This window comes from Orbicella faveolata, unplaced genomic scaffold, assembly GCF_042242905.1.
Source record: "Orbicella faveolata isolate gen_17 unplaced genomic scaffold, um_ofav_v1 contig_2, whole genome shotgun sequence".
NCBI classification, from domain to species: Eukaryota; Metazoa; Cnidaria; class Anthozoa; order Scleractinia; family Merulinidae; genus Orbicella; species Orbicella faveolata.
Genome location: NW_028301547.1, coordinates 24,089,345 through 24,111,134, shown reverse-complemented (window position 1 = coordinate 24,111,134; position 21,790 = coordinate 24,089,345). Strand labels below are relative to the sequence as shown.

The following is a 21,790-nucleotide window of genomic DNA, read 5'->3' as shown; positions in this document are numbered from 1 at the left end:
CGGGATCGCTCGTTTCGTTTCCAGCATGCGCAGTAAGGAACGAAGACTCAAGGTACGAGATTGCTCATAAGTATTTCTATGGAAGAAAGAAACGCAAACAAACCTTTTTGGGTTACATTTTATTAGCATAAACGATCATAAACTTACAAAGGCATTAGTAGGTTAGTAATAATTATAACGTAAGAGATGCAAAAATGAACACGATCAAATTACATAACTTTGAAGTAACAAACTAATCTCTGGCGACAAATTTTCTTCGTGACTTCTCGAAAAAAATCGTAAGAATTAAAAACTCAATGTAAGGAGTGAGATGTAATCACAACCTGTTAACGCAATCTTAACAGTTTAGAATTCATACGTTCATTCATCACAACTCGAAAATCTTTAGGGCTCTAGCATTGTAAGGTTGGACAACTTTAAAGTTGAAACAACAGTAAGTTAGAAGGTTTGGTAAGATTCAGACTAGATTGAACTACGACTCAAAGTTAACTTGAAATGATTGAAAGTTTGTTGGTGTTTGTGTCGATACTCTTGCCTACGTTTGACGTAATTCAACTGTCATTGTTTCTTTTCTTTTTTTTTTTAAGTTCAGGTATTAAAAATCTCGCCAAGAATGTTTTGTTCCCAGAGAATATTGTCAAATTAACCTACCAACCGATTACAGAAACCTTCAAAAAGTTAATTGTACATGCAGATAAACATCAATAATGTGCAAATTATCAAGTTACTATAATCATTAAATGTCATAAAGTTCATTGCAAATTAAGATCAAGAAGGCCAAAAAATACTTATAAAACCCTGCCAGGATAAAATCCGACAAGCAACAGCCTGAACTGCAACACCACCACATGGGCACCACAATTGTTTCCTGTGTCTAACAATAAAGTACATGCAAATGTCAAACCGAGATCGACAACGTAAAGACCAAAAACAACAAGGCTGCGTTGGCATTCGGACTAGCCCTCTCCACCCCTCCTCCTCTTTCATGGCAGGGTATAACTAAGGCCAAAAATACAAAACACGGTTTACACTGCTAACAATAAATATGCAGAGTGACTGCCAGGTAACGTTAACTAATTTAACACAGAACAGAAAATTGAAAGTCACCAGTTCTTGTTTTTAACTCACTAATTAAATAAAGTAAATGGACAGGTGTCTTTACGAGGCAAAACTTGTACAATTAGAGGCTCCACCAGGGATTAACCCCACAAGGGAAAAGGTTTCAATATCCGCAATAGCGCTTGATTGAATTTGTGCAGGGTAAGATCAATCAATTTTTGACAGGGCCTTAAGGCCGAATCAAAGAACATCAATCACAAAATGAGTGGGCATGGGTACTAATTCGACCAGCCCCACCCCACTCCCTGGCAGGCCTCTTTGTTTAGTGTTCCAAATTCCTTGTGAGGTACTATCAATTTAACAGAAAGGAAATTCACAAGTAGTGTTAACCACTAAACTAGCCAGGAAAAGTCAAAACAAGGCAACACAGTCTATAATAAAGATAAACTAACAAAAATAAGCTGAAAAAAAAAATCACCAAAGGCTTCAGAAAGCCTTGCATGTAGATGGAATTTTGCAGCATAAGCGATGACATTACATGGTGAATTTATTACATGCTGCAATCATGCTATTTAGGTTTTTAATAATTTTAGAGGGCAAAGGAAGACATTGTCATCCTTACTAGTGACATACCAATTAGATAAAGCATTAAATGGACGGGTTTTTTCGCATTTCGCACGTCTGCGCTTGCGCTAACCTTGTCTAAAATGCTAACTGCTGTTTCAACTTTCCTTATCACTAAGTACTTCTAACAGTTTACAGAAAATCGTTTTCACATCTAAGCCATGAAGGTTTTTACGTTAGTTTGTTTCGATAACTTGTAGATACATTCTCAAGAATATTAATTAATGCCCCTTTCAGAAAATCTGAGATGTATGTCAGCTATGGGCACTTTTGGCAAATAAAGGAGCTGAGTAATAAGTTTGAGGTTTGAAAATCGTTACGTAAGGTGTCGTTCTGCTCTCTACAGATCTACAATAATTTCTTCAAATGTGAAGCTATCGACGATACACTTTGCAACCGTCTTAGCGCTACGTTCTTTACCTTTCAGGGCATTTGAGTAACTTATAACTTTGTTCTTTGCTCCCGCTTTGCAAAATGGAAAAGATTGAATGGGAGGCCATCAAGGTAAGAGGTAAATTTTATAAGTTACTCTCGCTACCGTACATACGACGAATGCCAGAAACACTGCTAAACCAAGCTCGTCGCCAAACCACTTACATGAATACCACCATAACAAAATCTTTCTTAGTTGTGCAAGCATCGTAAGGTATTATCTGTGGCATGCGGTCTGCTTTGATAAATAATTGCTGTTGTTAGCTACATGACTGTACGTAGCCTTCGTAAAGCTGCCCGCCGACTTACGGCTTTCTATGATGCTTCTACGGTGGCTGGTGTGGTTGGCCCTTGTTAGCTCTTGGAAGAGTAGGTCATGTTTATTCACATATTCCTGTGCTGTTGACATCACACCCAGGCTGTCCAACCTTCATACATCTGACTCAGATTGTCCACACTTCGCGACTCGCGAATCACAAAGTCAACCTGTAGGAAGAGGTTTCAAATGATGAAATCAAAAGAGCTACGTCACGGTTTGCGCATCTTGAAAAGTTTAGCCTAAATTTTTCAAGTTCGTCATATGTAATACGTGTTAATCTTCTCCAATCTTAACCATCTTTGTTCCCTTATGGTTTAATATTATCTCTTTGGTGTTTTACTATCTTAGTATACTATTATTTTCAGGTTTCCTTCAATTTAAAGGTAATTTTGTACGTGGCCAAAATAACTCAAAATATCAACAAAATCCTGAATATAACAACAACAACAATAACAACAACAATAACAACAACAACAATAATAATAATAATAATAATAATAATAATAATGATGATGATGATGATGATGATAATAATAATAATAAACGGTAAACTCCTGATTGTAGTAAAGAAGCCTTGTGGCGTCTTAATTTTTTCAGAAGTACAGACATGGGCTGAACGTTTTCGAACACGTTCAGACACAAACGTTGATTACAACGTTGGGTTAGACCCCTACAAAAACTGCTTGCAAGTCGAACGTGAGTCCAGGTGGGCATTTGTCAGCTAATCAAGTTTCTCTTAACAGTAGTAAATTATTGTCAAGCAGGAAAATGACATTTTTTCGATGAAACACCATACTCTCAGAAGTAACATTGGAAGGATATCTATGGCAACCACTAAGGAGCATTTCTTATTCGATCTCGAGAATGATAGCATCAGAGCAACAGTATGCATAGAAGATAAGACTGGGTCTACAGGTATTTTCAAATCATTAGTATTTGGGCATTTTGAACACCAGTTCACGGATCATACACTGTTTGTAAACTTTTGGTTTTACTAACCTGGTCTGGAACAGACATTTTCTTGTTATCTTGATCTCTACCATCCAGCTTAGATTTGACTCGTCGCCACACACTGATCGCGTAAGTGTTACGCTCTTGAAGGGCTACAAATAAGAGCACGAAACTCGACAATTAGCCTTCAAGACACACACTTTTGACCTCTCACGATTCAAACTAAATTACGCCAAGAAAGTTCACGAAAAGTTCCATGACTGTCAGAAATAATTCTATTTGGATCGACCAAAATCTTCTACCCTTCTGAGCTGAAGGACGAAACAACAGAAGACGTCCATCCTGTCGTTAGTAAAACTAACTGGGATCGACCTTAAATCCAGATCTAGTTTGACTCCAAAAATCCACTTACAACTAGGCGACATAGCAGAATTGTCAATTACGATACATTACGATAACGGAAAAGATATTAACACCATACCTTTGCCGGTTCTTGGGTCTCTTGCCAGAGTTGTTGTTGAAATTCGTCTAGGGCTCGCTGCTGCTACGAGCCTGACAGAGGCTGTCGGTGAGCCAGCACCTGACGGACTAGCTGCAAGGTCCCTCTGTAGGATGACTGGGTGAAGAGATCCAGTGTCGGATGGTCCCGGGGAATCCTTTCCACCCGCTGCGACAACGTTGCCCCCTTGGCGAAGAGCTGCAGAATTCACATACACATTAGGATCTGACAGAAAGAGTGGATCTTGAACCAGTGAATGATACTAAGTACCCCTGGATGGAATGCTCGTCCGTTGCATGCCTCCCCCTCCAATCCCCCGCTCTCAGCAATTTGCCGCTGCGCAGTCATGCACCTCGTTAGAGAGAGAGGTACTGGGAGAAGAAAGTGCCAACGATAGTCAACGCTTTAACTAACGACTTCTAATCTAATGCCAGGCCACTGAGGCTCATCATAGCAGAATCTGTAAGCAGCCAAAGTCTTTCGAACGTCTTGTAAGTTAGAAGGAAAGTGATACAAATGTGGCGTAAACTCATGAAAAAGCGTTAAGTAGCACAGTGAGATGATAAATTCTACCCGTCACACCTTCATAAAAGAGAAGCTGAACCCAAAGACACTGAGGTTCGAACTATTGATTTCCATATCAGCCAGGTTCCAGTGCGAGTAAATTTTGTTTACTAACTTACTCTATAAATAGTCAGTTCAGTGTTTCTACAGTTTCCTTTACCTGATGCAAATGTGGGTGGTGGAGCAACAATAGGTGTCTTGCCTGCACTGGACCCAGACTCATCAGGAACAAGCGGTGAAGCTAGCGACAGAAGATGATCGTGAACCCTGAAAATAATCAATGACAATAAATAATTACTTTAAAAATTTTCAAACTGAAGTTTATGGGTATAGGGTGGTAAGAGTGCCACAGTTGGGGTAAGCGCTCGCCTTTCAGCAATCATCTGACTCTGGCTTGGTGTCATATGTAGCTTGCCTGCCTGGCACCGATGGTTTTTCTCTGGGTTCTCAAATTTTTTCTTCTTCCTTAAAAATCAAAATTCCAAATTCTAATTCGATCCAGAATGGGAGGACCCGCGGGTACAAAACATAAAGCGAATGTGGGTAGCGCTTTACTGTTAAACGGGCGCAAGCTTTCCGAAAGTCAACTAACACTATTACAATAATTTAATCCGTTTGTTTAGAGGATTAGTGCAAGTCAAAAGGGAACAATGAAACTACAGTAATACCAAAACATGGCACATCCGATTAAAAACAGTTTGACCACCAGATAACTTACCACTGCAAAAGAGATTTGATTGACTTCACCATGGACTTCACTTCAGTGATGTTGTCTTCCACGTTCTCTCTTCCATCGCTGATCTTCCCACTACAAACTACATAAACAGCAAACAAGATTAAATTTGCCTCCATTTTGATCAAAATATTGATTATCTTTGCCGACTGCGTTACATTTCTTTTCATGTTAGTTTTCGGAATTTGGACGTACATCTCGTAAATTGTGATTCAGTGTATTCTCATCACCTGTTTGCTTAGTTATGTGTTGCCTTTGTTAGGAGAAAGAAACCATTCGGGGGATTAAAGGGCTAAAAAAGGCGTAATGCTTACACCGAACAGCAACGATCTCGTATATATAAATTCAACCAAATATCACCCCAAACGTCACCACACAATAGCATAAGATTAACAAAGTTTCCGTACCTGCTAAAATGCTCTTAATCAGCTGTGCACACTCCTCTGATTGGCGGTTATGAGTGGATATAAACAGCTTGGCTGGGCGGGATTCCGCAGCCTCCTCATCCTAGAGTTAAAACAGGAAATATACTACTTTACAACCCCTCTTACACTAAAACTTCACTAACAGGTTTTCAGTATATTCCGCTGTGCAAAGAGGAGTTCTAGTTTGGATGGTTCTTGTTTCTACCACTGTTTAGGGAGGTCTGATCGTTGGTTCTTAGTGGGGCTTTAGATACACTTGTGTCATGTTCTTTGGCAGATGTGTCAAGTTCTTTGGTGGGTGGGTAGGAAGGGAGGTAAAGTCTGCATACAAGCCAAGTGGCTCATCACGCCGGAGTTTATTCCGGTTTCTGTAGCATGAAGGGACCAGGAGTATTTCTACTCCCCCCTGGATGGGATGCCAGTCCATCCCAAGGTTACCCCGTAGCATTAAATTTGTCGGTACCCATTTATTTATACACCTGAGTAGAGAGAGGCACTGTGTAAGTAAAGCCGTATAGCGTCTTGCTTAAGAACAGAACAATATCCCCGGCCAGGGCTCGAACCCGGATCGCTCGATTCGGAGGTGAGCGCACTATCCATGAGGCCACCGCTCCTTCTCAAGTTCTTTGGTACTCAGTCATAATTTTAGCACTGCCGTAACCAAAACTACGGCAAAATCACTGTGATAGTATCCCTTCAAAAGTAACAGAACTGTTGTCTGTATTTCCATAACAGTTCCATACGGCTGGCATAACAATGTTATGCTAAATTAAAGGAGGTCGTAAAGCTGTAATCTCACAAGCGTTACCTTTGCCATTGTCGTCAACATGGACTTGACATCTCCAATAAGCTGTTGATGGGATACCATTGTCGATTTCACTGAGCTTGCCTGTGCCTTGATAGAGTCCTTGAAAGATGACATAATACGATTATCAATAACGTTTTGAAAGTAGCAAACTGGAACCAACTATAACATCACAAAAACTGTTCTTTCAAACAATGGTCAGTCGGGGATATTGGAAAAAGTTATCGGATAGTACGAACATCCGACATGTAACAATGCATATGAAGAAAAATACTGGATGAATTACAAAGCTTCGAGTGCAATATATTATTTGGTTTTTCAAAGGGTGTTTAGCATAGAAATGCACGATTCCCATAAAATATATGAAAGAAAACGAAAATATAGATTGGTCTGTGAATGCAAACTAAATTGTGTGGAGTTAGTCTTAAGTGCAGTGTTGGCCTTTTGTATACTACAATCCCCTCATGCATGGAATCCAGCGGTTTGGGAGGTTAGCTGGGTTTCTATAAATGTACACAAATATCTTTATACAATAAAGTTTGAAAGTTATTCTTATATGAGGGTGTGGATGGGGTTTACCGACAAATAAGAATTGGTCAATGGAATCTTAATGGAGCTCAGTCACGGCATTTTGAGTTATTTTGGCCACAAACAAAATTACCTTTAAATGGTAGGAAACCTGAAAATAACAGTTTAATAAGATAGAAAAGCACCACAGACATAATGATAAACCATAAAGAAACAAGGATGGCTAAGTATGGAGAAGATTGACACGGATGGCAAACGACGAATTTGAAAAATTGAGGCTAAACTTTTCAATACGCGCAAACCGTGACTGAGGTCCTTTAACTGTCAGCTGAGAACTGATGCGTTGTTTAAGTGACAACTGAGATCTGAGAAATGGTCCGTAATTTACCGACTGCTAGGAAGTTGCTAAAATTTCAGCTTAGGAGTGGATCATTTCACTTTTGGGTGTGGATGATTTGGTACAGGCACAATTTTTTTAACCTTTACTTGTACTAGGATATGTGGATGCATGATATTTCTTTTCTAAGTGTAACAGGCTTTTCTCTCGGCTCACTGAACCTGCGTGATTGTTTTTTTCTCGGAAGTGGTTATGTGCATGAATTTGCTTGGTACAAATATGATTGCGGGTTATTATTTTTTTTAAACCACGACCCGCTCAAAAATCAAATGGTCCCCCTTTGTAACTAATATTCCAGCACCTCCATCCAGGCCCTCTTTATCTGACTGATCAGTTTTGTTTCAGCCACTTACTCTGTTATTCATAATAGCCTGAGCTGCCTGTGACTTTCTACTCTTGATGGAGGCCATCTCCTGGCCCACAGCCTCTAACTTGTTCTTCATCCAGTCCAGAGTAATAGGAGCCTCTGGTGGATACGATACCTTCACTTTCTTTGCTACCTCGGTCACATCATGCAGCTTTTCCGAACAACTCTCCAACTCGGCAGAGCTCTGTTGGCATCTGAAAAAGTCAAACAAAATGTTTAGATGCAGACAAGAAAGAACACGCAAGAGATAACGTGAAACGCGGTGCATACAGCTTCAGATGTAATGGCCATTTTCGTATTCTCGGTAATGGACTGGAACTAGCATGTAATGGAGGCTCCTGCGGGGAAATATCCTTAAAAGGAAGTTTATGTCATTTGCATTTGAAAAGATTCCCCGCATTAGCCTCAAAATAATACGAAAATGGCTTATTGTCTCGCTGTAACCACTTGATGAGTAGCCCAAACCAAAACCGAGATCAGAGACAGCAAGACTCAATTTTACGCAGGACCCATGTTGATAGCAGCTTTTATAACTGAAATGGTCATCCTGAATAAATATGTTTATCATTATTATTGTCATTTAAGACTCAGAAGCAATGTTTTCAGAGGCTTTGGCAACGATGAAGATTTTCTTAGCGCCTGGATTGTGGCGCTGTTTAAGATAGCACTAATAGCTAGGAAAGCGTTTAGGACACTATTAACAATGTACTCTGAATATAAGTTCTCATTTTCGGTACTCGAGCTGGTATAGCACCAATTTCTCAAATTGGATTTTCCATAATCTTGGAAATTTTCTCTCGCACTTTAAAAATGACAAATTTTACTTTTCTCGTAGTTCTATAGCTTGACCATAGCACTGTCGAAGAAGCATTCACTGGAAAATGTTTCAAAGTTCGCTCCAATTTTGCACTCAAAATACCTATTACTTAACACCTTAGAAAAGTTAATAGCAATTTTTTTAAACCCATTATTGTAAGACAAAATATTTATTTTGAGAAGTTTCAAATTCCCGGTCTTTGTTAAAACCAGATGTCTTACAATTCAACCGGAAAATAAGCGTGGTTTAATAAAGTTTGTCTGACGCATATAACAAGCAAGATATCTGTAACAGCTTCTCGGCCGAAACTTTTAAAATCAAAAGATGTTCTCTGTTTTTCTGGATTCTATCCGAGTTGAAATTGATTTTTAAAACTGACGCTTCAGCAAGTTTGACTTGCGTTTTTCAGAAATTGAGAAAAATAGAAAGTCAATATGGCAAAGTGATGTTTTCTGCGTCGAACATCGGAAGGAATCCCGAAAAACAGAGAACAACTTTTGAAGTGGGATATCGTTGAAATACGGACTGTTTTTGCTTTGTTTGTCTCGTACAGGTGTAAATTTCAATCGACTTCCGAGTGCAAATGTACTTTTGGTGATGAAAAATCACCTGCAAACCTATGTCAATAATGCTGACAGATGCTGAATTTCATTCTTCTGTAAATTAGAATATGATGCATCAGGTTCTAACTGTCAACTGAGTCAAAATGGCTTAGATATGTGGCTTACTGACCAAGTGTGAGGTCAAGACGGTTGGACATTGGCCAAGTCGAGGTCCATAAACTCGCAAAAAAGAACGAGGCCAATATCCAGCCATCTTGACCAAACACGCTTGGTGAATAAAGGATTTATTTAATCATATGGCTTTCGGAAAAATTTCTCTGGCAGGACACAGCGGGTGGTCCTGAGCGGGCAAAATAGCGCCATCTTGCCCGCTTGGGTAGCCAATCACAGCACAGAATATGGTTTATCTTGCCCGCTCACGGAGCTAGCCATAAAATAAAATGCAATATTAACTTTTCCCAGCTTCATTTCAAGTCAGTCAAACAAATTTTACAGTTCGCAGGTGTTTGTAGTTAAGTATACGAATATATGCATTTTCAAGCGTTTCCATAGATGTTTAATAAATTTAAATGTCAGGAAGACAAAACCGTGTAATACCAGTTTTTCTTTTGTGCTCAGTCCTAAAAAAAACCATTTCAGCTAAATTAATTCAAGATTTCTTCATCTTAACGGTCCATATTGCAAAAAATCGCCGGAGCAAGTTCTCCTTGAACCAGTTCGACATGTTACTGATCTGGTTTACAGCTACTGACTGTCACCATTACAGACATATACGAAGGTGGTTAAACACGACACCGTAAAAATCGTCTGCAGGAAATCGCCTCCAAGAAAACTAGAACGGATTGATATTAACTTCGTGTGCTCGATGAAGGAAAAAGAACCTGAGTGAATTTCTTGTTAGATGACAAGATGACAACGTGTTTTGTTCAAGATGATGAATACACATCACCTGCTCACAATAGTCAGTCCTTTATTGTGTACCCATGAAAACATTCTTTTAACAGTCTGCTAAGGCGCTTGCAGCAAAATCATCGACTTCCACTTCAGAATTCTCCTTAAGATTACGTAGACCGACTATTATATGTCACTATTGGCGTACCAGAGGTTTAAATAAGAAAATTATATCAAATTATGAAAAAAATAATTTTAGGAAAGCAGTCAAGCATCTCTGTTACAAAAGTTATTGAATCAAAGAAAATTTTCTGTCAGTCATTCATCTGGTCCCAGTTGTTCAGGGGATGGAGATATATTTCGCAATATGAAAATGATAGCGTGCCGAATGTGTCCCATCTTCCAGCGTTCAGTAACAGAAGATAAATTAACCAAAAAAAAAGGATCTCAGAAAAGAAAAGAGGAACCAAAAACAAAAATTGCAGTGAACACCTTGGTAGTGGTGCTTTATTCACAAAATCAAAAGGTTTGCATCTTTAGCCCATCTGATCTGTAGCGTACAAACTTTGAAAGTGCGAAAGGTTTTTGTTCATTCGTATACTCCAACAGTTACATTTTCCTTTGATAAATATTACAGAACGGGCCTACATTTTAGATTTGTTTTATGAACCACATCGCGCTTGATGACATACTGAGTATATCTATCTATACTACTCGACAAGTGTAGCTATTACGGTTGTTAAAAGTACCAAGAATTGTCTTAATGGTCACCTGGCCGCAGCCTCTCTATCTGTTATTTACTGAAGCTTTCCTTAGTTGGCTTAGTTGTGACTTTGAAATATATTTCTCACAATGTCCATGACAGCGCGTCGAATTTGTCTCATCTTCCAGCAATAAATAACGGGGTTTAATGATGAATTGAGAAATAACAAGGTATATGAAGAAATGACGAAAACTTTCACCTCGGTACTTAAATCGAAGATTGCAAAGACAGTGAAACTGCAAACCTGCGGAAGATAACAAAGCAGAAACACTAGATACACGTAAAATGTACCGACTGCAGATTTTCTCAGCCTAGCAGCACTTATTTGGTCATTCTGTGCTACCTGCAGGGCTTGAATTTGATGTTTGTGGTGCCGCACGGCAAAATAAATCTTGAAATAAAGCATAGCTGAGAGCAAGAGGCCAACTACTACAGTAAAAGCAGACCCTATGTAAAAAATGTTCGGGGAGACCAAGAGGCGAAATACCGACACAAATGCACTGAACACCCATATCGATATTACCAAAGCAACAACACGCTTAGAAGTCACAAGTTCCTGGTATCTGAGATGGAGATGCACAGCCAAGAATCTGTCACCGCTTAGAGCCATGACTCCGAAAAATGACGCTGTAGCAAAAAAGTACGAGATAGCGAGAATAGCGGTGCATAAAGATGAATTGTCTCGCTGTGCAACACCAAGATCAGAGACAGCAAGACTTAGAAACAATGTTTTCGGATGCTTTGGCAACGATGAAGATTTCCTTAGCGCCTGGATTGTGACGCTGTTCAAGATGATGGCGGTAATAGCTAGGAACACGTTGAAGACACTATTAACAATGTACCATGATTTTAAGTTTTCATTTTTAGTATTCGTCGGCTGGTATTGCAGCAATTCGTCACAAACACGATTTTCCATAATCTTGAATGTTTTCAATAGTTAAGGTGTTTTGCTAGAGTTAAATAACCCCGTGAGCTCCTGGATTATCTGATGCACGTTAACGATGCGTTGATAAAATGTTCTCGAACACTTCTGTAATATGACTGTAACTCTATCGAATAAGCATTCACTGAAAAACCGTGTACTTAACACCTTATTAAAGTTCCTCATCACAGTCATAAAGCCATCACAGGACAAAATGTTTATTTTGGAAAGTTTCAAATTACATGTCTCTGTCAAAACTTGATGACGCACATTTCATGTGAAAAAATTAGCATAGCTTAATAAAAGATTTTGCCTGCCACATCTAAGAAGCAGGAAATCGTTGATATATTGGCTATTTTTGTTCTTTTCGTCAAATGTAACCTGCAAACCTTTATCATAAATGTTCACGAACTCTTAGAAATTTTATTATTTTACAAACTGGAATACGGTCAGTCCCCAACTGTCTGTTTAGTCCAAATGGTTTTGTTTAAGCAATAACTTCTCCTTCATTTAAAGGCAATTAAACAAATTCTAGAGTTCACAGGTGTTTCTAGGTGAGCCTGGCGATATCGGCGTAGTGCGCAAGTGCCACAAATTTCTAAGAAAAACAAGTCATGTTTGAAAATGGCAGCCAGTTTATTATTCTTTTGTTTACATGGTAATTAGCCCTCTCTACCTCGTCAACATGTATAGAACACAAAAGAATTTTGAAGTGAAAACGAGGCAAAGAGGGCTAATAAACATGCAAACAAAATAATAAATTGGCCGCTGTTTTGAAATAAGGAAGGGTGGTCAAAAAGATTTTGAGGAGTTTGTATGTTGCGTGACATAGCGTAAACAACAATCATCACTTAACAAATAATGTAAGCTTATTTAGGTGGAACATTTGGGATGTTTTGAGTGTAACGAGGTTTAACAAGGACCTGAATGTGTTACATACACAGTACTTTATGGGTAAATAACCAAAATCAACTTAATTTCTATCAATTGAGACAAAATCCACATTTTATCTACGTCTCCTCGCCTTTAGGAATTATCCAATCAAATTGAGGGCCATTCTGATTTTTTCAATAACTCTCTAATTTCTCGCGCGCTGATTGGCTCATTTTTATACGGGTACAAACGGACAAAATTTTAATTTGGGAGCACTTATTCATCTCCAAACGCGTAAGATGAGTTCATCGTGTGAATAGTGTCTTTGGCAGCAATTTTGTTCACAATAGTCGGGCAAATGTCTCCCTTCTCGCGGAATACACTGGCCAGCGGAATTGGCACAAAAAGGTTTACGACTCATAGACTGAACGAGCGAGTGATTTTTTCCCAACTAACTGCTATAACTCCCTCTAACAACGCTATCACTCGTTAAAAATATCACGCGTTAATAAACGGTTCGTACAATTATTTTTCAATGCACAACTGAAGACTTTTTCCATACTTTTTCCAGACCACTAGTTTCTTTTCCCAGACTCAAGAAACAAGTACATTCCCTAAAATACAACCGTGGTGAAATGCAAACGTGCGGGATTGTAATATTGCCTAAAATGGAAAATAGAAGATACCTCTTGACCAAGGCAGTCATGACGTTGTCTATTCCCACAGCATCAGCTGTGTGTGTTCGCAGCGCCTCACAGTGAAGGATGGCATTTGACAAGTTACAGATGTCTGAAGAATGTTTGCTCTCCACCTGCACAAAACAAAGTTATTTCATCACTATCAGAACGTGAAAAGACAAAGAGTGTTACGCAATAGTATCATTTCCATCGTCACACAACGCTCTTCTAGTGGGTGAAATGCTACGTGACAACCCAAACGGCTGCAAAGGAGATTACAGACAGACAAGACAGAGGCTATTTGGTGTAAAATTCAACTTGGTGTAGTTTTGGAGAGTCAGGGTCTTGAAAATGAGAGGAACCAATCTTCACCACAATGAGACAACTAGCTAGCAAAACCATTCTTCATTATGAGAGGGACTGGATGGCGGCTCTGGAAACTCGGCTACAGCAATTTCTTGGCTATCTGCTACAATGTTAGCCCCCCCCCGGGGGGGGGCAGGGGGGAGTATTCCCGGATATAAACTATATGGGTATGTGCCGCTGTGAAGGTTACGGGTTTCTAGCAGTTTAGTCGGGATGGGGGAGAGGGTTTTGGTGCCTAGTCTAGAATGAGGTTGCAAAATCAAGCTGATCATGGTCTAGTATAGGGTAAGGGTATCAGTGTCCTAGCGGCACACCCCTACTAAATGATTTACAGAGTACCCCATCTTTACCCGGAATGTCAGTCAGTCTCTCAGTTATAAGTAAATTTCAAATCTCAGACCACAGATATCAGTTGAAAAACGCGTCAACACTCAGATTTGCCAATTCTCGCTGTCAGTTAAACCCCAAGCAGACCAACTTTCACGAGGACAGAAAGATCTCTATTAGGTACGTCCGCAGGAATGGAATCCATGAAATCTTAATTACGATGAAGCATGATTTTGAACTGACCATCATTAGCTTCTTCCTAGCAGCTAAGGTCTTCTCGAAATTCTGCAGCACTGGGTTCAGGGCGGGGTTTGCTCCTGCTGCCCACTTGAGACGTTGTTCGATGCTTGCCTCTTGTGTACTAAACTTCTCCTCCACTCCTTTTACGACTGAATCCATGTGTATCAGCCCTTGAACACGCTAAAACAAAGTAACAACATAAATGAAACCGCACCTTCTCTACTCTTTACCGGGTTTTAGTAGCCGACGATGATTTTAAGCACTCTTGAACGATTTAAGCAATAGAGCACTTTTTTCGTGTTTACACAGCCTCATCTAAACACGAGGAGGGTTGGAAGAATTCGAGACAGTTGTGCAAACCCGAGACGTAGTCGAGGGTTTGCATAAGAGTTCTCCCAGCCCCCCGAGTGTTTAGATGAAGCTATGTAAACGCGGAAAAAGTGCTCTATTGCTTTTATAAAAAAAATTCTCAAAAATACGCCCGAATCTAAAACGTCACAACAGTGTTTACATACACTCATCTAAACACAGCTATCGACCAATGAGAGCGTGCATAGTAGCTCAGGTATTCTGTAAACTAAACTCAGCAAAACCTCGCGGACTACTCGCTTACAGAAGATTAAGCCTGTGATCAGGCGAAATTATGATCGATCCAAAATGTGTATGTTGGCTTGGGTCAAACATTGCCGTTGCTTTAGATAGCTGGATGATAAACAAAAGGAACATTTAAGAGTTTTTAAGATCAAGAGACATGAGGTAGGTTGACGAGGTTACAATCTGAAAATGCATTTCACGTACTTGAATAAATCAATAAAAAAGTATGTCGTACCTTCTTCAGGTCTGCCATGACAGTGGCCCTTGCTGGTGTTATCATGTTGTTTCCTCTCATGGGACACCTCAGCAAGTTATCCTCATACAGCCACTAAAAAGAAATTAAAAAAAAAAAAAACTTATCAAAGCTTATCAGGTTAACTTAGCACTCCACAAGGACATCATCAAAGCGAAAGCAAGAGTCAGAGCGTATACAATTATCCTTTGACGAGGAAATTGCATTAGTTTTGAGGGCCTCAGCGTAACATCATTTAAGCTGTTGGGGATCCACTCTAAGTGATACTGAGCTAGGTCAGTCAAAATCGTAATGAAGATTGGCACTCAGCTGATAACCGAGGCCAAGGTACGAGGCCGCATATTGTGTGAAGGTTTAACCGTTTTTCAAAAATAACATTTGTTTCTTTACCTGAAACCTTGCAAGCTGAAGTTGAGCTCGTTGTACCACTCCCTTGTAAATGCTCATATTGTTATCGAGACGTCTAGAAACAGACAGTAAGGTAACAATTTTTTACATTTCAAATAAACTATAGTTTTCAACAAGATACATAATTCACTAAGGTGCAGTGTTGAGCTAGGTTCCTAGCCCGTCTGGTCAGCAGCGCGACAGAAGTAGAACACCGTGATTTCCTCGGGTCCGCGTTTGGTTTTTGCAAGTCTATGACTACTGATTGCATCAAACTTTAAAATTTTTGAAGGTGAAATCTTTGCAGATGTTCTTTACTCGATTACCACAGGCAAGCGTAAGGGACAGACAATTTAAGAACTTTTTATAGAGCACCCTGCGAACAATGCGGTCACTTCTGGCCACTTTGAGAACAAACTGCTCTATTCGCAGGTCATTTATAGAGCTAATGGAATAAACAGAGCAACTGTTTTACATACTTGGCAAAATCGTGCTTCCTCCACGCCACATCGTAAGAACTTGTTAAGCTGGTGATCTGTGACAGATGTTTCGACTTCATAATTCCACTTGAGATGTTGCTATCGACAACCTTACAAAAGGAGAAATAGAGGAAAAAGACAAAACAGCTTGAAAGAAGCACAGTTGAAACTCCAAGAAAAAAAAAAACTAAACACTTCCTTACGTCCACTGTGCCATTATGCGATAAAATAGTCCCGTCTCTCCGGGTGAGTATGACCACTGCTTGCAAAGTAGATCATTTCATGCTGAGGTTATGCCTCTCCAATATGTATATCCTAGCCCGGGTGTTTGAAAGGTGGATAATCTTATCCACCCCGGGTTGTTTGAAAGGTGGATAATGTTATCCACCGGATAAATCACAATCTAGCGGATAGCGTGGTTTGTTTTGTTTTTAACACTTATCCACTGGATAGCGATTTATCCGGCAAATTATCTAGATTCCCGTAAGCGGACAACCTGGTGTCTAATTACATGTTGGGCTCCATTACAGCTGACAAACAGAGCTAAAAATGCTGCGGCACCTGATCGCTGTCACCCCAAAGACGACTCTTGTTAATTAGTCTGATTTACAAGTGTCTATATTCATCATACAGAATTTAGGGGGAAAAAAAAACATATCAATGCATACCTTCTTGCAAAATTCCTCCAAAGAGACCACGTCTTCCTCGTTGGCGGATTCTTTATCCCCCTTATTTCCCAAAATGGTTGCAAACGCGATAACCACCGCAGCCAGGGCTTGTGATGGCAGGCCCATAATGCACTGTTGAACGCAATCAGCAATGAAATGTTTGACATGAACAGCCAGGTCATCTTCACTGTAACATGTGTCGGGATTCCAAGTCTTCGTCTCCGCATGTACATTGTCTGAGTTGGTAAACAGGTTGTTTGAAGGTTCTGCCACACAGTTTACAGAACCTGGCTTAGCTGCTGAGCTGGACACGCCTGAAAAAAAAAATATATATAAGCATGAATACGTATATTTGACCGCAAAAATTACACTGGTTATATGACCAGAATTTAGGTGAAATCTACCAAGAAGTTCTGATTTTTCGAACATTAAAATCAAGAAGGTGTGGATTAGAGCGATTTATTATGGCTTTTGTTGGCATGATTTTCAGTTCAACCCAGCACACAATCCATATGCACAACAGAAACTATAATATACAAAACTTGCAAAAAAAAAGAACGAGACCAATATCCTCCAATACGGACCGTACATGTTACTTCAATAAAGTATTTATTATAATGGGTCTTTTTAATCTGTCGATAAATTGATGGTCTCCGCAATCCTTTCTCGGTAAACGCGCGCGCGCGCGCGAAAGCTAAGCATTTATTCACGTTTCTCACGTCGCTTTTGTCAACATTTAACTGAAATTGTCCTCCAAACATAAAGTCAAATGATTTCTACTTAAGAATAAACTGTTTATTTTGTGTGGTGAATTAAAAACGCAATTTGCCGAAGTCAGTTCGTACTGAAAAATTCGGACCGCTAAGGGAACCAATCAGAATTCTCGTTTTCACCTCGGACCGATTCAGCCATATAATAAATGAACGTATTCAGTACCTTTAAGTGAGAGCGTAACCAGCCTACAACTCTTGAAGAATGAGATGATAACTTCCAACCTCTTGAGAAAGAACAACTTGCCAAGAAGGTCAGCATTTTTAACACCGTTTGTCACCTGTCAAAGTAAAAAGTCAAAAGTAACTAATTTGGATAAATTGCGCAAGGTTTAACGGGTTTATAAACCGTAAAACAAGATAAGAGTCAGTGACAGATGAAGAGGCATCTTTACCTGAAGTTCCTGTGCATCTCGTACAATGTCAAACTTCAAATTGTGCTCGTCAAAGTGAACTCGTTGAAAGGCTGTGAACATGTCTGTCAATTCACTGGCCACTTTGGTGAAGAGTCCATTGAACCCTGCTAGCAACATCTGACCGGATGTCATAGAATTACTGCTGTCTTCACCTAATGACAGGCAATGACATTAGAATACCGTGAAATGTACGTGCACTAGCTTATAATGGTTATTAGAGCAGTTTTCAATCGAGTGTCGAAAGTAATCAGGCAATTACTTTGGTTTAGATTCTGGTTTTGACACAGTTTGAGATTTTTGTGGTGGCGCGGTGGCCTCATGGTTAGTGCGCTTAACTCCAGATCGGGCGTTCTAGGTTCGAGCACTGGCCGGGAACACTGCCGTATTCCTAGGCCTCTCTCCACCCAGGTGTATAAATGGGTACCGGCGAACTTAATGCTGGGGGTAACCCTACGATGGACTAGCATCCCATCCAGGGGGGAGTAAAAATACTCCTAGTTACTTCATGCTACAGAAACCGGGATAAGCTCCGGCCTGATGGGCCACTTAGCTTGTATGCAGACTTTAATTTTTTGCCGTTTTGGATTAGCTGAGTAGTCTAATTGGTACGTCATTGGTTTCGTTTTGGTTTTACGACGCTCAATTGAAAATTTTAGGTCGTGTTACTGCGTTGTGTTGTTGGTAAGGAGTAAACACACTTTACTCTTTCAGAGAGCCTCTTTCCACCCAGGACCATAAACAAGCTGGGCAACCGTGAGATGGACAAAAGTGCTGGGTGAAAATCTACAATAGCGCCCCAATACTGAGAAGTCCCGCCCGAGGGGAATAGCAATACTCCATATGACTTCATGCTTCAGATGGAGTACCAACAATCTAATTGTTTAGGGAGTGGCAGTGGAACAAATCAACAAATCTCACAAGTAAGTTTCATTTCACAAATTCACAGTTCATTTCATGATTTACTGTGTAACTTTACCTGAATCAGAGCCAGGGATCTTATTCGTTTGAAGAATCTTCTCAAACTGAGTGTGCATCTCCTGGATTGCTGTATCGACTTCCTCCGCGCTATGCGTCTATGGCAAAAGAAATATAAAATAACTGGGATACTACGCGCGCTCTCATTGGTCGATAAGTGTGTTAAGATGAGAGTATGTAAACACGGTTGTGACGTTTTTGATTCGCGAGTATTCTGGAGGAATATCTTATAAAAGCAAATGAGCGCTGTTTCCTTGATTACATAGCCTCATCTAAACAATTTGGGGGGCTGGGAGAATTCTCGAATTCTCCGAACCCCCCTTGCGTTTAGATGAGGCTATGTAATCAAGGAAACAGTGCCCTGTTGCTTAAATGTAGCGCATCTGGCTGGCACGCGTTTTTAATACTGTGGTAAAGCGGGAGAGGTAAAGCTTTTTCCCGGTTCTGTGGTTAGTGAAGGGGTGGGGGGTAGCGTTTCATTAAAATACATGGGCGATCCTAAAGAGTACTGTACCAATGAAAAAAATTAAGTGGCAGAGAAAGGCAAATGGTTATAACACAAGGGCTTTTAATTTTCTAGCTTCAAAACCAAACACAGACGTTTTAAGATGACATCCCATGGGGAAATCTGGCCAACGGTCTACAACTTCGGCACTAGCAGCAGTTTTTGGAATACACTGCAGGAATCATTCTGTGGAGTCTAATGTTATTCACTGACCTGTGCTGCTAAGTGTCCTTCCAAGAGCCGAGCTTCTATGTTCTCAGCGAGTTCTATCAGACTGAGCTTTTGTGAACAAGCCACAGCTTGAACTTGCTGGACGACAGCAAACACAGTTGGGTCTTCAGCATAGATGCTCTTCACTGCCTCTGGGACAATGATTGTCCTGAAGTTTGTCATCAGTTCCTGAAAATCAAATCACAACACTTGTCACGTAGACTCAATTATATGTTGTTGTAACTCTTACAACTGTTCCATATGTTGCAGGTGACTTCAGAGTTGGCAACCTAATTGCCTTGCCTTAGGTATTTTCAAGGTATCCTTTACATAAACCTTATTGGCTTCCCCGGGGCCCGTTTCTCGAAGGACCCAGACACTTTTCTGGCCCGCAAAGCCACTTTTAGTTAATCAGTATTTCAAGACAGAGAGGTGTATACGCCTGAGACTTCTTGTATGAAGGGAACCTCTGTTCATATTAAGAATATGCGCATAAAACAGCTCTGTAGTCATAAGGTTTGAGATTTTGCTAGGGCTTTTCGGGTACGAACAAACCTGTAATATAAAGGGGATGATATACAGGCAAGATCGTGGATGATCAGGTAGCTGAGTGTGGTGGCGAAGGGAAAGTAGGCCGGATGGACTTGAAGAACCACCGAAAGAGTTGTGGCCAGATATCAGACAAGTAAATACGGAAAACCTGAGACTCAGACAACTTCTTCTTCAAAAATATATCATGGTGTCAATAAAGATGACGATGATAGCAACAATAATGATAAAGAAAAGTGATTTTATTCATGACACATAATGTAATCAAACAACAGGTACTTATGTTATTTGTACCTGCAAAGCCATGAACACCTTCTGTACTGCTAAAACAGCTTTCATGGAATTCTGAGCCTGGCCTAACAGAGCTTGCTGATCCTCTTTGACCTCCTGTGGCAACAAACGAAATGTGTGACCTTTCAAACACTGATGTCGAGCAGTAGTTTGTGTTAAATTGATTTTGAGAGATTTTGCTGCACAACGAAAACAAGTTAGAAAGTTAGTTTTCGTTTTAGAACTTCCTCCCTTACCACTGGATGGTCCTTCAGCAGTAACAGTAGTTGATTCACATTACCACTCATGGAGCAGAGTTCATCAAGAAACCAGTCGCCTTCTCTCGACGTCAACTCAGATAGTCTGTCCTTGGCAACTATTAACAGTCATAACCAAACCATAGTACAGCATAAGCATGCAGTTGTCATAAATGCTTTGTACAAGGCCCTACCACTAAGTCTTACATATTGAAGTTGAGAAGCTCCAAGCCATACCAAGGAAGGAAAATGTAACAATAATGGTTTGACTTTGCATAACACTTCTCAACAAGTGACTGGAACCTATTATGAAGAGAGAACTGCTAATGTGCACGAGGGATGAAAAAGGATTCAAACAACCATGACTTTTGAATTTTCAGTCTTGGCTCTAATTCCAACGAAATTTTTACAATAGTTATAACCAAAAGGTATTCGGTATCACTTTAATGCAGTTCACACATTTCTATTCTGTAAAACGAGAGAAACATTTCATGCAGCTGTTACGAAGAACAAATATCTAGTGATAATATAAATGCGCCTTTTAAACCTTCCTTACCTTTAGCTGTGTTCTCCATTGCTAAACACCTCTTATTCAGGGAGCACAATGCCGTGATCAGTACACTAGTAAGACAACGAAACGATGTAGGCTGTTTTCCTGCAAAAGGAACGCGGTAAAAGGCTCTCATAATTTGTAAAACTAAACAATCATTAATAAATCAGTCAAGTGGTACATTGTCTTAGGCGCCATCCACACTACACCAGAGAAACTTGAGAAGGACGTTTTCACTCAGAAAACGCATCAAATGTTCCCCCTCCACACTACACTGGAGAACTAATATATAGATTTAGGTCAGCCTAAAAGCGTAGCTCCTGGGCCGAGTTGTTCAAAGCCCGATTAAGCTAACCCAGAAAAAGGTAGAATTTTGATTTGAGTTTTGCAACTTTGCAGTGAGGTTTCTGTATATTGTTTGGCCTTCTGTTTTGAGTTTTAATAATCAACATATACACAAAACAAAACAGCAAAAAACATTTGTATAGAAGAAAAAGTTATAATTCCATTAAATTTTAATCCTGGGTTAGCGTAAACCGGCTTCCGAGCAATCCTGCCCTGTTTCCAACACGCTAACCCAATATGAGCCCGCGATCCAATCGACAACCAGAACTTAGTCAGCGGTCAACTTCAAGAAAACACGTGACCTCGAGGAGCTGTAAACCTGAGCCCGCAATATGGTCACGTGATACTGGTCAGCGGATACGTTGATTTGACAGGTGTAAATTGATCATAACGTGGATGTCCAATATCAAGGAAGTACAC

General features: G+C 40.0%; 2 protein-coding genes across 6 annotated transcripts in view; both read right to left on the bottom strand.

Annotated features, from left to right (window-relative positions):
- Positions 1 to 104: 104 nt before the first annotated feature.
- LOC110060274 (serine/threonine-protein kinase SMG1-like) overlaps positions 105 to 21,790 on the bottom strand; it is a 66,253-nt gene continuing 44,567 nt past the window's right edge. For all 5 annotated transcript variants that reach the window (XM_089290420.1, XM_089290421.1, XM_089290422.1 and 2 more), the window contains 21 exons: positions 21,032 to 21,130; positions 20,476 to 20,594; positions 20,243 to 20,335; positions 19,403 to 19,588; positions 18,686 to 18,782; positions 17,689 to 17,861; positions 17,460 to 17,574; positions 16,524 to 16,837; positions 15,856 to 15,965; positions 15,380 to 15,452; positions 14,972 to 15,064; positions 14,146 to 14,322; positions 13,219 to 13,343; positions 7,690 to 7,897; positions 6,415 to 6,513; positions 5,589 to 5,688; positions 5,167 to 5,263; positions 4,609 to 4,715; positions 3,867 to 4,082; positions 3,434 to 3,537; positions 105 to 2,601 (listed from right to left, as the gene is read on the bottom strand). In XM_089290420.1, the coding sequence (XP_089146546.1) occupies positions 2,524 to 2,601; positions 3,434 to 3,537; positions 3,867 to 4,082; positions 4,609 to 4,715; positions 5,167 to 5,263; positions 5,589 to 5,688; positions 6,415 to 6,513; positions 7,690 to 7,897; positions 13,219 to 13,343; positions 14,146 to 14,322; positions 14,972 to 15,064; positions 15,380 to 15,452; positions 15,856 to 15,965; positions 16,524 to 16,837; positions 17,460 to 17,574; positions 17,689 to 17,861; positions 18,686 to 18,782; positions 19,403 to 19,588; positions 20,243 to 20,335; positions 20,476 to 20,594; positions 21,032 to 21,130 (2,783 nt within the window). In that variant the 3' untranslated portion in view covers positions 105 to 2,523. The remainder of the gene's footprint in view (positions 2,602 to 3,433; positions 3,538 to 3,866; positions 4,083 to 4,608; positions 4,716 to 5,166; positions 5,264 to 5,588; positions 5,689 to 6,414; positions 6,514 to 7,689; positions 7,898 to 13,218; positions 13,344 to 14,145; positions 14,323 to 14,971; positions 15,065 to 15,379; positions 15,453 to 15,855; positions 15,966 to 16,523; positions 16,838 to 17,459; positions 17,575 to 17,688; positions 17,862 to 18,685; positions 18,783 to 19,402; positions 19,589 to 20,242; positions 20,336 to 20,475; positions 20,595 to 21,031; positions 21,131 to 21,790) is intronic.
- Positions 7,825 to 13,211, bottom strand: LOC110060300 (melanocortin receptor 5-like). The gene has a single exon (XM_089290425.1). The coding sequence runs from the start codon at positions 11,651 to 11,653 to the stop codon at positions 10,796 to 10,798; it is 858 nt and encodes a 285-aa protein (XP_089146551.1). The 5' UTR covers positions 11,654 to 13,211; the 3' UTR covers positions 7,825 to 10,795.